The 13,065-nt window shown below is 45.7% G+C and overlaps 1 protein-coding gene across 21 annotated transcripts in view; it reads left to right on the plus strand.

The window, feature by feature from the left end:
* CADPS (calcium dependent secretion activator) overlaps positions 1-13,065 on the plus strand; it is a 220,750-nt gene that overhangs the window by 32,111 nt on the left and 175,574 nt on the right. For all 21 annotated transcript variants that reach the window (XM_054076643.1, XM_054076638.1, XM_054076644.1 and 18 more), the window contains exon 2: positions 11,280-11,393. In XM_054076643.1, coding sequence (XP_053932618.1) covers positions 11,280-11,393 — 114 coding nt within the window. The remainder of the gene's footprint in view (positions 1-11,279; positions 11,394-13,065) is intronic.

A 13,065-nucleotide genomic window follows, 5' to 3' on the forward strand; every position in this document is an offset into this window, starting at 1 on the left:
TCTGTTAAAAACCATTACCGAGCTCCACACCTAATTTCATGCAACCAGCTAATTCTTCTCTTTGCAGATGCCGGTGTGGGACCTGCGCACTCAGCACACACGCTGCATTCGCACCATATAGTGTGATTTTTTTTTTTTCCCAGCTAAGTTTCACTTATATTTACAGCCCAAAGCTGAAAAAAGGCCACTGCTTCCTCCAGCCTCCCCTGCCAAGCAAATGTGCTCTGAGCATTTGCTTGAGCTGAACTAGCCTAGGGGTGTGTGCCCCCGCAGGGCTCTCGCCCATCTTTGTGATGCCTCAGATAATTTACAAGATTTGTCCCTTTCATTTTCAATTTCCTGACAGAAACTGGGTCCAAAGACTAGGGCTATGAGAAGAAAAAAATGGATAATTTTAACAGTGCCTTCCCTTTAATAATACATCACCCCAGTGAAACAATGTTATCGTGAATAATGTTCCCTGATGTCATTCATTCTCACTCCTTTTGGGTACGTACCAGCCACCATGCAAAGGTCTATTCCCATTTCTCTGCCCGGCAGTGGCAATGGAAAGTTGAAATTCTGTTTTCTTGCGGTAAACCTTTTACTAACTACGAACTACCTTTTACTAAACTTTTTCTTCCAACTCCAAACAACATGCCCTTGTAAAATCTGAGATTACTCACTTTAGCAGGAAATTTGAGGAGGAGGTGCGCTGCAGTTTCACACCTTTTCTCTCTCGTTTTTCCATCTAGAAACAAGTTCTGTTCTGGCTTGACTGATTGATTGAACCTTTTTCAAGTGCTGTCTGAAGGAGACAGCTTATCTTTTACTGGATCAGAGATATGTTTGGCTCCTAAACAGATTTTTAGAAAATGGGGGATATTTTCTTTCTTTTTGTTTCCTGGAAATCATAGCACATGCACAGAATAAGGGAAAATTTCGAACACAAGTTGTACTTGGCCAGAGCCCTGTTGTGTAATAGGTCAGGTCTCTTCTTTAAAACTCTGCTTCCTTTGGAAAAGAAATATTGCTCAGCTCTGTGTATGCTTCCCCTTCCACTCCACCAGTGCAGCTGCAAGTTGTTTTAGGTGGCAGCCCCGCATCTTGGGGGTTGGTAGTTTCGGTGGTTGGTAGCCCAGCTCTCGGCAAGGGCTGATGGATTGTGTGTGGGATGCTCACTCCAGGGCTCACCATTTCAACTTTGTCTGCCTGGAAGCTTCTCTCCATTTCTCGCTATCTCGTTCCATCAAAGCTATTCCCGCCCCTGCTAACTTTGCCAGCCTGAAAGTGGCACTTTCACAGAGACTGGGACACACCAGGAGTCTTTCAGTCTCCATTCATTCGTCCGTCGCTTCTGTTGCTTGGTCAGAACTGTTTCTAAAATAGCTTGTGACATGGAGGAGAGTCAGAGCTTAATGATGAAAATGGTACCTTTTTTTTTTTTATTTTTAGAGACAAGACTTTTTCATTTTGAGATCTGCAGTGTCAGTAGGGGATCTTTAGCTCTGCTGTTTTTTTAACATCTTCAAGTCAGGATGAACCACTGTATACGTTAACCAGGAAGGACAATTAGCTACTACGGTATCTAAGGTCTGCCTGGAGTGGGAACACAGAGATAATAGTTCAAATAGTGATTGAGAAATGTGGCTCTAAGAGTAGCTTGCTGATCTTGGATAGCCCACCATCCTAGCGTGAGAGGCCCAATCTTTTCATGCACGTAGCCACTTCTGTAAAGAAGCAAAGTGCTGCTGTTCTCCTTTCACAGATGGGAGATGAGGCACAAAAGAAGCAGACTGGGCTGTGGGAGAGCAAGGATTGCCTGGGTCCTGGGACACTGCCCTCCTTTATGGGGAACCTACCAGCATGGACCAACTTGCATTCCCACCCCATCCCACACATGCTTTCTGGACTCAGCTTATGGATATTTACCTGTCCTTAGGTTGTGTCTAGGGTGTCCTTATAGTCTTTTGGTTCATCCAGTGTTTGGACTAGTCTTGCCTAGCCTCTAACCTAGTCCGAGAACAGAGATGCGTGTGTAGTATCAGCAGCAATATGGGTTACTGATCTTAAAGAGTACTATGCTGTCCAAATAACAATGACCAGAGACTGGCAGGGTCTCCCTGGTCAAAGGGGCTCTGGCCCTTCCTGATCAGATGAGTAAAACCATTCCCTTTTACACAATTCTTTCTTTTGGGCACCTGGGCATCATTTGTCAAGGTACCTTTGTAGCGCTTGTAGGAGCTGTTCCACAGAACTTTTTTATTACTTAATAAGAACAGTATCAACTCTCTATTGCAGGTGATTGCACTGAGTGATTTTACACGCCTGTCTCGTGATAGAGCAGGAGGCTTAGGGCTTTGCAGCCACAATTCAATTCATTTGCAGCATCCATACCTCAAACTGACTTTTTTTACTTTCTTTGTCAGTAAGACTATAAAGCATCCAGGTTCTGGAAGTTGTCCTTGGAATATTCTGAAAGAAATACCAATTCTTGTAGGTTCATAGCCCAGCCTGGCTCTGGCTTTTCGAAGGGACATGGCATGGGTGACTTAGAGGAGATGACCTGTGATATTCTCCAGCTCCACACTGTGCCCTTTCTCTGTGCACCACACCCTGGTCTTGAAGCATGAAAGTCTGTGGGATAATGTCTCAGAAGCTGTGTCACAACACCACTCATACGCCTCAGGAGACCATGTGTTGTTTTCCGTCCAAAGGAAAAAGAGGAGGAGTGAAAATATTGCTTTCCAAGACTGCCTGTGAGGCTTGAGAGAAGGAAGATCTTCCCTTGATCCTTTTTCCTGGCCTAAGTGATTTCGGAGGTCTCAGATCAGCAACGGACTGTACCTACCACGCGTACCGCACTGTTGGAACAAAAGGGCAGACCAAGCCATTTCTGTTGCATTTGCAGAGAGCTCCTAAACCAAAGAAAACATGGCTTGACCTGCACCTCTGACCAAGGCCCTTGCGAGAAGGATTTGCCAGAGGAGGTTGTATAAGCAGTTGTGTTAGCAGCAGTGAGATTTGCGGTTAACCAGAGGAGGACTGGGAGAGAACAAAGAAGATGTGTGGACCAGAAGGAGGAAGAGAGAAGCTATCTGCAGTCCAGCCTGGAGGAGACCTTAGGGGAATAAAGGGATTTATCTTCAGCCTTTGGGGCACCTGGAGGGACAACCCAGTGCTGGGGACTTTGCACATCACTCTGCCTGTCCTAGACAGCCTTTGTTCTGTTTGCCTCCTGGTTTTATTTGCTAGCTGTATTTCTGCTAGTACTTTTATAGGTTTGGTTTTTTCTGTTTTATTAACAGAGCAGCTACAGTTTTACCACAGGCAGGGTGATGCTGGGGTTTCTGCTGAGAGCTGCCAGATCATGATGATGTGTTTCACCCAGCAGAGCTCACCCAGGCAAGGCTCCCAGCACAGCAGAGGTCACCAGAGAGGTTTCTGAGAGCAGCAATCCCCCCTCAGCCTGTGCTCATTTACTGGCCTAGTATTTAATCATTGCTATTTCTTCCTTGTATTTTGTGCTGGCTTCTCCATTCTTCTGAGATCAAAGTAATATTTTTATCAACCAGTAAAAAAATAGGGACACGCATCTGTTTGATCGTACACAGACAAATACCCAGCAGGGCTAACTTAGTCTGTTGGATCTATTGCAAGCTCACTCCGCTGATGGCTTGCTTAGGTAAAATAAGATCAAAGTTGGGAGAAGTTCCAGCTTTTCTGTGCTCTTGTCAGGTGGCTCCATCTTAGAGTTATTCACTTGCATATCAGCTGTGGAGGAGGGAGCAGCCAGGAGAAGCGGGGTGGGTGGGGGGACAGCAAGAAAAGGAAACTTGCAGATAAGGGCAGAAGTTCCTGAAGTTGTCCGAGCTGCTTTTTCCAATGAGTGTGGTTGATCTTCATGGAAAAGGGGACATATTGCAGGGGGAGATGCAGGGTTGAATGGACATACCTGTACAAACAGAGACAGCAAGTGAAGCAGGCAGTGCCAAGGTCTCTTTTGATGTCTCTTTGTATAGGCTTGCCCTGTGGTGGCAGGATTCTGAAAAAGGTGTAGCTTGGAAAGTACTAGGGTGAAGGTTGTCATGGCAAAGGCCTAGTCCCAAATCCTGGCTTCGCTTTCCTATTTTAGCATTGTGCATCACTGTGTTTCAGAAAGTAGGAGCAGCCATAATAACACTTTAGGTCTTTCATGTGTGTCAGAGGAGTGTGCCTAGCTGGCAGAGTGAATCACAGAAAGGAACTGCACTCTGTGTCTGAGAGGATAAAAAAAAAGCATCCATGTGTTTCAAAGACAGCAACTCAGAGCTTATGCTTTGTTCTGAAAAAATTGCTACTGGATGTAGTCTGGGGCAGTGGCAAGGAGAGATCTGCTCTGCCCGATCAGAGGCTCTGTGCCTGCAACTGGCCTAACCAAAGGGATTGACATTTTACATTCCCATTACTTATCCAGCAATACTTGAGCCTCTTTAAAGAAGAAATGTTCCAGCAAGTGCCAAAATCATTCAGCGCTCACTGTGTGTGCTGCATAGCTGCTGGAATTGGTAATAACAGAGGTAGCAAAGAGGTCCTGGCAAGGGTTGGAACTGATGCTGTGGTAAAGCACTGGCTGGGTGGATGCTCTGCAGGTGGGCAGAGGAGGGGGCTTCTTTCCTCTACAGGCAGCTCTGGTAGGTGTTCTCACTCCTTCAGTCGTGTTGCTGAAGCAGACATTTACTGCTAGGTCAGGAAATGTTATTCTTGTATTGTTGGGCTGCCTGCATGAGAGGTTGGTTCAGTCTCTGAGGTGCAAATCGGTGGTGGTGTGTAAGGATCTATGCGCTGTTTGTGTTGCTTGTGCCCAAACCCAGCCTGATTCCTGAGCACTGGGCAGGTAGGGTGTGTAGGAGTGTTGCTCCTTGGAGAGTCCCCATTGCTCTGACCCATCCCCAGCATTGCAGGTGGGCTGAGCCGGCAGCGTAGGAGCTGCTGCAGGCAGAAGGGGTTGCGTGTGTAAACTCAGGCACAGTGGGTTTCTCTGCAGCAAATCAACTGGACGTCTCTCCTGAGAGAGGAGAAGGTGGCCTCAGGGTCGGTGGCTGGGGACATGACCGGTGCTTTTCTTGTTTGCCATCCACAAAGCATGTGTGTGGCTGGAGAGAGGGCGGACAGTGTGAATGCACCAGGGCCTGTAAATCATGGACAGAGCAGGGAGGCAGCAAATCAAGTGCTGGCAGAGAGGGAATTGTAAAGACAGCAGTAGATCAGTGGGTGTGTACGCAGTGATCCGTGTACGGCCAGACTGTAAGGGAAAAGGACATGCTGGCTCTGTATCCCTGGAAAGATCTATTGTGGCTGTCAGAAACCAAAGTACAAGGAGCTCTCTCTCTGGTAACAAATATTAAATTGCTCTGAAACAACCAGAAAATACACTGTTAGGCAGCTGGGGAAGGTTTCCCTGAGACTGGCAGTTAATACTGGCCACTTACATTCACAGAGAAAAGCCAGTGGTGTTCAGCCCTTTGCAAAGCAAAGCAGCCGCGTGTGCCCTGGTGAGTTTTCAATTCAAATCCCAGATGCTGGGGATGTGAGTCCCTCCATGTGGTCCCTTCTCCCATCGGGGGGAACACAGCGTCAGCACAGGGGAAACTGATGTGTTTCACCAGTACAGAATAACCTGATGGTTTTCTTTTCTTGTCCCATGGCTGTTGCTGGGGCTTCTGGCCTCGCCCCAAGGCCAGCACTTGGCTGATCCAGCCTCCTGTACCTCCTTCCCACCCTTCCACATTGCTCATGTCATTGCTGATTTTGTGACTGTGGAAACCGTGATTATGAGGGATGCTCATTTGGTTGGTTTAGCTTTTTCCTAAATCACCTGATGCTGAGAAGTAATAAAATATATATTATATGTTACAAAACCAAACCCAGAACAACGGCACAGTGAGCAGTGAAATATTCTTCCTGGCAGTGGTACCTGAACAGGAGGTGCCCTAAGGAGGCAGAGCTCTGTGCTGCTGTCGTGTGCTGTGAGCTGGGCTCTGTAGACAAAAGGCAGAGGTGCTTCCCTTGGGAATTACCTGCAGTCCTCAGCTGAGCCTTCCTATGAGACACGGGTGATACTAATGGACTAAGCCGTCAGGGACCAGCATGCGGCTCTGTGGTGCATCCTTCCAAAAGGGTACGTTGGGTGCAAGGATCCCGTGAGGCATCAGTGCACCGAAACATCCAGTCTTCTGTAGAGACATTCAACTGGGGCAATAAAGGGAGTGCCTTTCATTGAAAACATCCTTCTACAGAGTTCAAATCTGACTGCTATTCCAGCAGCCGTTACGTTGGTGGGTATGGCTTTGTTGGCTGGTGTGAGTGCACGTACAGCTGTGGGTGAGTTATTCTGTAGCCTTCACTGACAAATCAGCAGTTAGCCCTAAGACACTTGGTAATCTGCAGTTCAGGATGGCCTCTTCCTTGTGAATCTTCTGTTGGATATGGTACTGCTGTAGCATAACGTAGGTTGCAAGGGACTTCTAGAGGGCTCTGGCCCAATTCCCCTGCTCAAAGCAGGGCTCCCTCTCAAACCAGATCATGTTCACGCAATCAGGTTGTGAAAATCTGCAAGGCTGGAGGTGCCACAGCCTCTTTGGGCCCCGTCTCAGTGCTGGACCACCATCACTGCAATAAACAACTTATAAATTCTTATGAAACTCTCCTTTCTACTAGCCTCCAGGGCATGTCATCTGTGGCTCTTGGACATTTACTGCTGCTCATGTGTATTGTACAAAGTTTGGAGAAAGAAAATGTCCTGTGAGTGCAAGTCATTGTGTTTTCTTCACACATGCATATTTGAAAGTTCAATTTAAAAGAGTGAAAATCTGCAGAAATTGTTCTAGTTATTTAAAGTTCGAAGCATGTAAATTTGAGACTCTGCTTTGAGCCCATCCATGGTACAGCGTAGGTCACAAACCCCAAATCTAGCTGTTATAGTGTAATATAGACCCTGACCAGTGAGCTGTACGGCCGTACTTACTCCTGCGTGCTGCGGTGCACAAAGCATTTTGGAGAGAGGATGGATTAGTGAGGCACGTTGCTGTGTGCAACTTTTTTTCAGAGAACTGTTCTGTGGCAAAAAGCTTCTCTTTGTGATGCTTGCACTCTGCTGGTGTAGGCGAAGGAGGCTGGAGATGATGTGCAGAGATGATGCCAGCTGTTTGCTGGCCGGAACAACTCTGGAGAAGGTGCCATGGCTCTCTGCGTTCAGGTTTGCCTTCGGCTCTGAGTCAGATGGAATATGTGTAAAAATAACATAGAGCAAGAAAGCTGCTGGTGAGCGTTTGTCCTGAGGAGGCTGATGCGCCATTTGCAGACATCTGCGTCAAGCAAATGCAAGAAATTGTCTTTGTGATTTGCTTTTGACTGTGGTGGGGACATGGCGTGTGCCAGAGATTGTTCTGCCCCATTTCTGAGGTCATTTGATTGTGCTGGGCGTACAGTTTCTCTTAGGAAAAAAAAAGAAAAGGAACAGAACAAGAAGGTAGGAAGCATTTGGATGGCCAGATCTAGTCATTGGTGAGCACTCCATGATTTATTCAATTATGGAGAAGACCTCTGCCAAGCTTCTCAGCTAAAGCCATGCAATCCACTAGGGAAGCCAGCTCAAAGCTCCATGGGTGCCCTGCCTGGTACCTGCGCCAGGAGTTCATCATCGTTGGCTCAATTAATTACATTAACGTGCGTGTGTATATCTGGCAACTTAAATTCTCACATGCTTTAGATCAAGGCTGTGAAACACTGCTGCATAAACACACCGCAGTACTAACTTGGGAGGGTTCCCTTGCGTGCAGAGTCCCAGTGAGCAAGCAGAGTGTTTTGAAACCTCTGTCCAATGATTAAAGAATGGTTATTTCTGTAATGGCTGTTATATACTGAAAGCAGTTGTGGGGAAAAGCAGTGAGGGATGGCAAAGCGAGGGAAGGTAAATAAAATAAACCTCTTTCATCCACCGCAGTAATCCTGCTTACTCCCAGCTCTCTACTTTTCTCCTGTGAGATGGCACCTAGGTTTGTATTTGAATCTGGGGTTCTGCTCTCCACCATCCTCACACGCGTTGGATTTGCCTCCAGCCGTAGCTGGTGCGAAGGCTGCAGTATTGGACCAAAGTGCTTTGAAGGAGAAGCTGTTCTGGTGTTTTCTGCTATTTGTAAGCACACTATGGAAAGTTAACTAAGTGAGAAATGGTTTGCATTGGCCCCTTAGTGGATTTGCAGAAGCTCTTGGCTTGCTTTACACGGATTTCTAGCTGATCGCTGGTGCCTCTAACAGCAAGAGATGAAATAACACCCTGGCATTAAAGCACTTAAGCTTCCAGGTGAGCGTTCAGGGTGTGTGTCTGTGGATGGGTTGGTGGCGTTGCTTGGCCCCGCTTTGAGCTTTGGCAGGGATGCCCTTGGTGCCTGGTAGGTGAGGGAGAGCCAGAAAATGGGAGATGGAGCATGTCAGGCAGATTTCGCTGACCAGCAGATTTTCCCCCCTCTGCTTCCTTGCTGGTACTGATTTTCTGCACCAGGTGTCTGCTGCTGTGCTGCAGAAGCTAAATTTAATATGAAAGCAGTTTAATTTTGGCTCAGACGGGCTGCTTTCTTGATACCGTCCGTAACAGTGTCACAAACACGGATCAATACAGCAGTGCTGCTCCATGGTCTGGCAGGGATGGAAGACCAAGGGTTCTGTCAGCCGAGGACACAGCCATGCTGCAGTCTGGTGTGATCCAGAAGGATCTCGTTTTCCCTGGACAGGGAAAATACTTGTATGGAGCTTGGGGGTGAGGAGGAGGCAATTGATGCTCTGATAGAGACAAATCTGATGATTCATTTCCACAGCCCCCAGGAGCTCACATGTGAGCTGCCTGTTGGGAATTTCTAGGAATTTCAAGGAGCATCATTTGTTTTGAAGGTAGCCTGTTCAGTATTGAGGAAGGAGCATAAAATATCGCTGCTAGATGGCATTATAGGAGTTGAACAAGCAAGGGCTTCTGGAGGTTGTCCTAAGAAATAACCCAGAAGAAAAATTAATAAAAATGCTGTGCACGTTGTTAAAATCCCAAATTAAAAGCCTCTTAGCTTAGAGTATCTGTGTTCTTATTATGTCTTTCCTTCTGCCTCGACACCCTGATTTCAATGTTGCCTGTCATTTTCCTGTTTCTCTTCTTGTTTTCTCATGGCCTCTATAATCCTGTCATTTCTGCCTGACATTCACAACAGTTGCTAATACAAAATCATCAATACATTTAATTAACATCCTGTTTTTCTCTTCTTCCAGATAATTAAATGCTTAATAAAACCAAACCTAGTGCCTTCCCACAGGTGTCTCCCACTCCGTCACTACATTGTCTTTGGCTCCTCTTATTGCTGACCCAGTTCTCTTTTCAGTTCTCCCAGGAGCTTCTGTCGGCTCAGATAGGTTTGGAGCCTGCTTTATGTCTGATGCTGTGTGTATTGCCCAAGGGTGCGTGATGTCTAGGGTGATTTTGGCAAACACCACAAAGGGTTTTAGGTGCCTGACGTGGCAGATGGACTCTTAGAGCCAAAAATTAGATCCTGCCAGCTTTAAAGCCAGAAGCTTTTTGTCAGTGCTTTTCCACAGGGCTCATTGCAGATGGTGACCAAGGCTGTGGTGGGGCAGGTTAGAGGGGTGGTCTGTGCTCCTGCCCTGTGATGCTGAGCCTTGTTGTATGCGTCAGACCCTGTGAAGCTGCTGTTTTAGGAGTGGGAATGACCTGCCTTTGCAGCACTTCTAGGGCTAGTGAAGGCTGTTCCACGTTTTCTGAAGCAGAGCGCATTAAGTCTTGCTTTATGTCACTTTGAACACCTCTCCATAAGCATCAGGATAAACTAATCGGTGATTATTACATCAAATTGCCATTGCTCACTAACCCTCCTCAGTGTGGTGTTGCAGAATTAATTGCCAGTATTCATGATGTTTGTTACCGCAGTCCCTAAACACCCCGCATGGCACATCATGTAGATCTAGTGATATTTATTGTTGCGTTTTCCAAGTGGTCCCTCTCCTGCTTTTTATCGCTAGATGTGTTTACCAGCCTTCATTATGCTGTACTTGTCTGGACCTCTGTAGTTTCAGGTACTTTATTCAAAGCCATTTAGACTCTTGCAGCCATTAATTTTATTTTTCTCTTCCATTCTAATGGGCTGATATTGTCTTCTGGCATGCAAGTGAGAAAAAAACCCCTCTTATCTAGACCTTTCAGCCATCAGTAAATGATTGTCCTAATTTTTACTGCTCTCTTTTTCCTTCAAGTTTGAAGTTGTCATATATATACATTTTATTTGCTTCCTTCTCTTTTGTCAAAATTTAATTCTTATCCTCAAACAAGGAGTAGCCATGTGGTAAACTAGACACAACTGCAGTTAAATCCCCACAGTGCTTCAGCCTGAGTGTTATCTGCATATTAAGATGCTCTACTGACATTGCTGGGACATGACTTATGTGCCTGCTGTGACTTTGACCATATTACAAGCTGAAGAAATGAGGTTTTAGCTGTATCTGTTTTTAAACTGTCGGATAAATTGGGGAAATAGTGGCATGTTATTTTACAAGGCTGGAATGAACCTCTGTAAACTTTCTGTTGATGTCATTGTGCCAAAATTACAACTGTCTTGTAAGTTATACTGACTGCATGCCGGACAGAGAGACAGCAGAGAAAGTCCTTGCTTGGACAAAGAGGACGTGTTTGCCCTTCTGTGATTTTGTTGGCATTAAATGGTATTAAATTCTTCCACCACTGGCCCCGACTGCTGTTTTATATGCGATAAGCCAAAAGAAATGGTAAGGAAAGAAAAACAAATGAGGAAAGACCAAGGCCTGGGAGTGCTGATGAGTGCCCTCTTGAGCAGCCAGCTGGCAAGGCTTCCCGTTGAGTGAGGTCTTCTGAACGGGTGGAGAGCCTAAATAGGGAGGAGACTGCACTGAAACGGTATTCCAAGCATGCACACAGCAGCTTGCTTTTGGGCTTAGGTGTACCTGAAGTGGTAAAAGTCTTGTGTGTGTTTTGTGGTGGCAGAGTTGTTTGGAAATTATGCTTAGGGTGGTTTTAGGTGCTTCTGCTGCTTAAATGAACTTGCCGAGAGTACGCATGTGTATATATGCCCACGCATGGCTGATTCCTCATCTGTTGCTGCTGTCCCCAAAGGAAAGCAGAAGTGCACATCGTAAGCACCCAAATAAGATATTGCAGAAGAATGAGTGGGTTTTTTTCCTCACACATAAACCTTCCTTGACTAATTTTCTCATTTTGATGTGTTTTGCAGATAAGTAAGCAGCAGCTCCAGACAATCAAAGATCGTTTCCAGGCCTTTCTCAATGGAGAAACCCAGATTGTGGCAGATGAAGCATTTATAAATGCTGTCCAGAGCTACTACGAGGTAAGGAGAGATGATATAATATTCATACAAATCCCTGTTCTCACCCCTATTCACAGACAGAGTTAAGTCTTGAATTAATGGATTCATTGTCCTTTGTCAACAAAGTGCAAAACAAAGGCAAGTGCAAGGCTTCTCCTGTCTGATACGTCACAAGCTTTGTGAGGCTTGGGGTTTGAACATGCAACTGTGGGAACCTCAATACATGCTATATTGTAGAGCTTGGTTAGGGGGAAGATCATCGTTACTTTAACCTGAAAAATACATTCCTGATACTTTTAAACAGCGTATTCTGAAAGAAGAAGGCATGATATAAAATAAATGTCACATGCTCCCTGTGAAAAACACCAAGAGAAAACTGGGCAGCACATTCAGTTCTTGCTGAAGCTTTTACGTTGTGTCTAATGGTCTTGGGGATTTTCAGCAGGAGTCTTTGCTCTTATGACAAGAGCTGTAAAGCAATGGAGGAGGAAGGAGGATGTACAAAATTAAATGGTACCAAAGAATGTGAAGCATCATTCGTAATTGTGCAAAAGAATAATTACGCGTTTCTGTCTTATTGCACCTCTTTGTATGCAGCCCTTAATGCTGCCTTTCTGCCTTTTGTCAGATGGAAAGATCTTCTTTTTATGAAGGAAATCAGTGCTTGTGATTTGTATGAGGAGTGTCGCTTATTTTTTTGCTAGCCTTTCTGCAAACCATTTCTCTTTCTCCCTAGAGCTATTCTGTCATAAAAGGTGAAGATTTTGAATTGCCTACATAAAATATTTCTCTGGAAGTGCAATCTAAGAGGGGACCAAAATCAGATACTAAAACTGAGGAGAATTTTAACTCTATAAAAAATGGCAGCAGCTGCTTCTGTGTAAGGAAAGCACAAATTATCTCTGTATTAACTCTATTAAACCAGCCTAGTAGTTACTGCTCCATCGTTCTCTGTACAGGAAGCTGAGAGTAATTTACATCTCTTATCAGGAAAGAAATTGCCAAGGGATCTTCAGTTTATCATGGCTTCACCGAACAGATGCTCTCAGAGAAGGTTTTCAGGATGGCGTGAACTGCATTTTAGGATGTAAGAGCAGTGTGATCTGTTTAGATAAGGCCATTGGGCAGGAAAAGGAAACTACTTAAAACCAGGCAAAATATATCCCTGTTTCAATGGTGGGATCTGGCAGAAAGCACGTCCTGACCAGCTCCAAAAGGCCCATGCTTTATAATTATCTCAAGTAATCAAAGGTACAAAGAGCAGTTTATCACTACTGGATATCTGCAACCAATGTCTTCAGTTCAACTAGACCCTCAGCCTGCTCTGTCCTATTTAAAGAAGGCCACAAAAAGCATAATGCATTACTCTGTGTCCTTGAGTGCAACTTTCTTTTTCTTCTCTTTAACTGTTGGTCTCCTTTAGTTTACAGCCGTGTGCTTCCAGCTTCAGTGCAGCTGTAGAATCATAGAATCAGAGTGGTTTGGGTTGGAGGGACCTTAAAGATCATCCAGTTCCAACCACCCCCCGCCATGGGCAGGGACACCTCCCACTAGACCAGGCTGCTCAAGGCTCCATCCAGCCTGGCCTTGAATGCTTCCAGGGTGGGGGCATCCACAATTTCCCTGGGCAAACTGTAGCATGGTTGTGTGTCTTCCTTGGCACCATCTGCAGCGGCACCAGGCAAAGCCACGC

The sequence above is a fragment of the Cuculus canorus genome, chromosome 11, assembly GCF_017976375.1.
Source record: "Cuculus canorus isolate bCucCan1 chromosome 11, bCucCan1.pri, whole genome shotgun sequence".
Taxonomy (NCBI): Eukaryota; Metazoa; Chordata; class Aves; order Cuculiformes; family Cuculidae; genus Cuculus; species Cuculus canorus.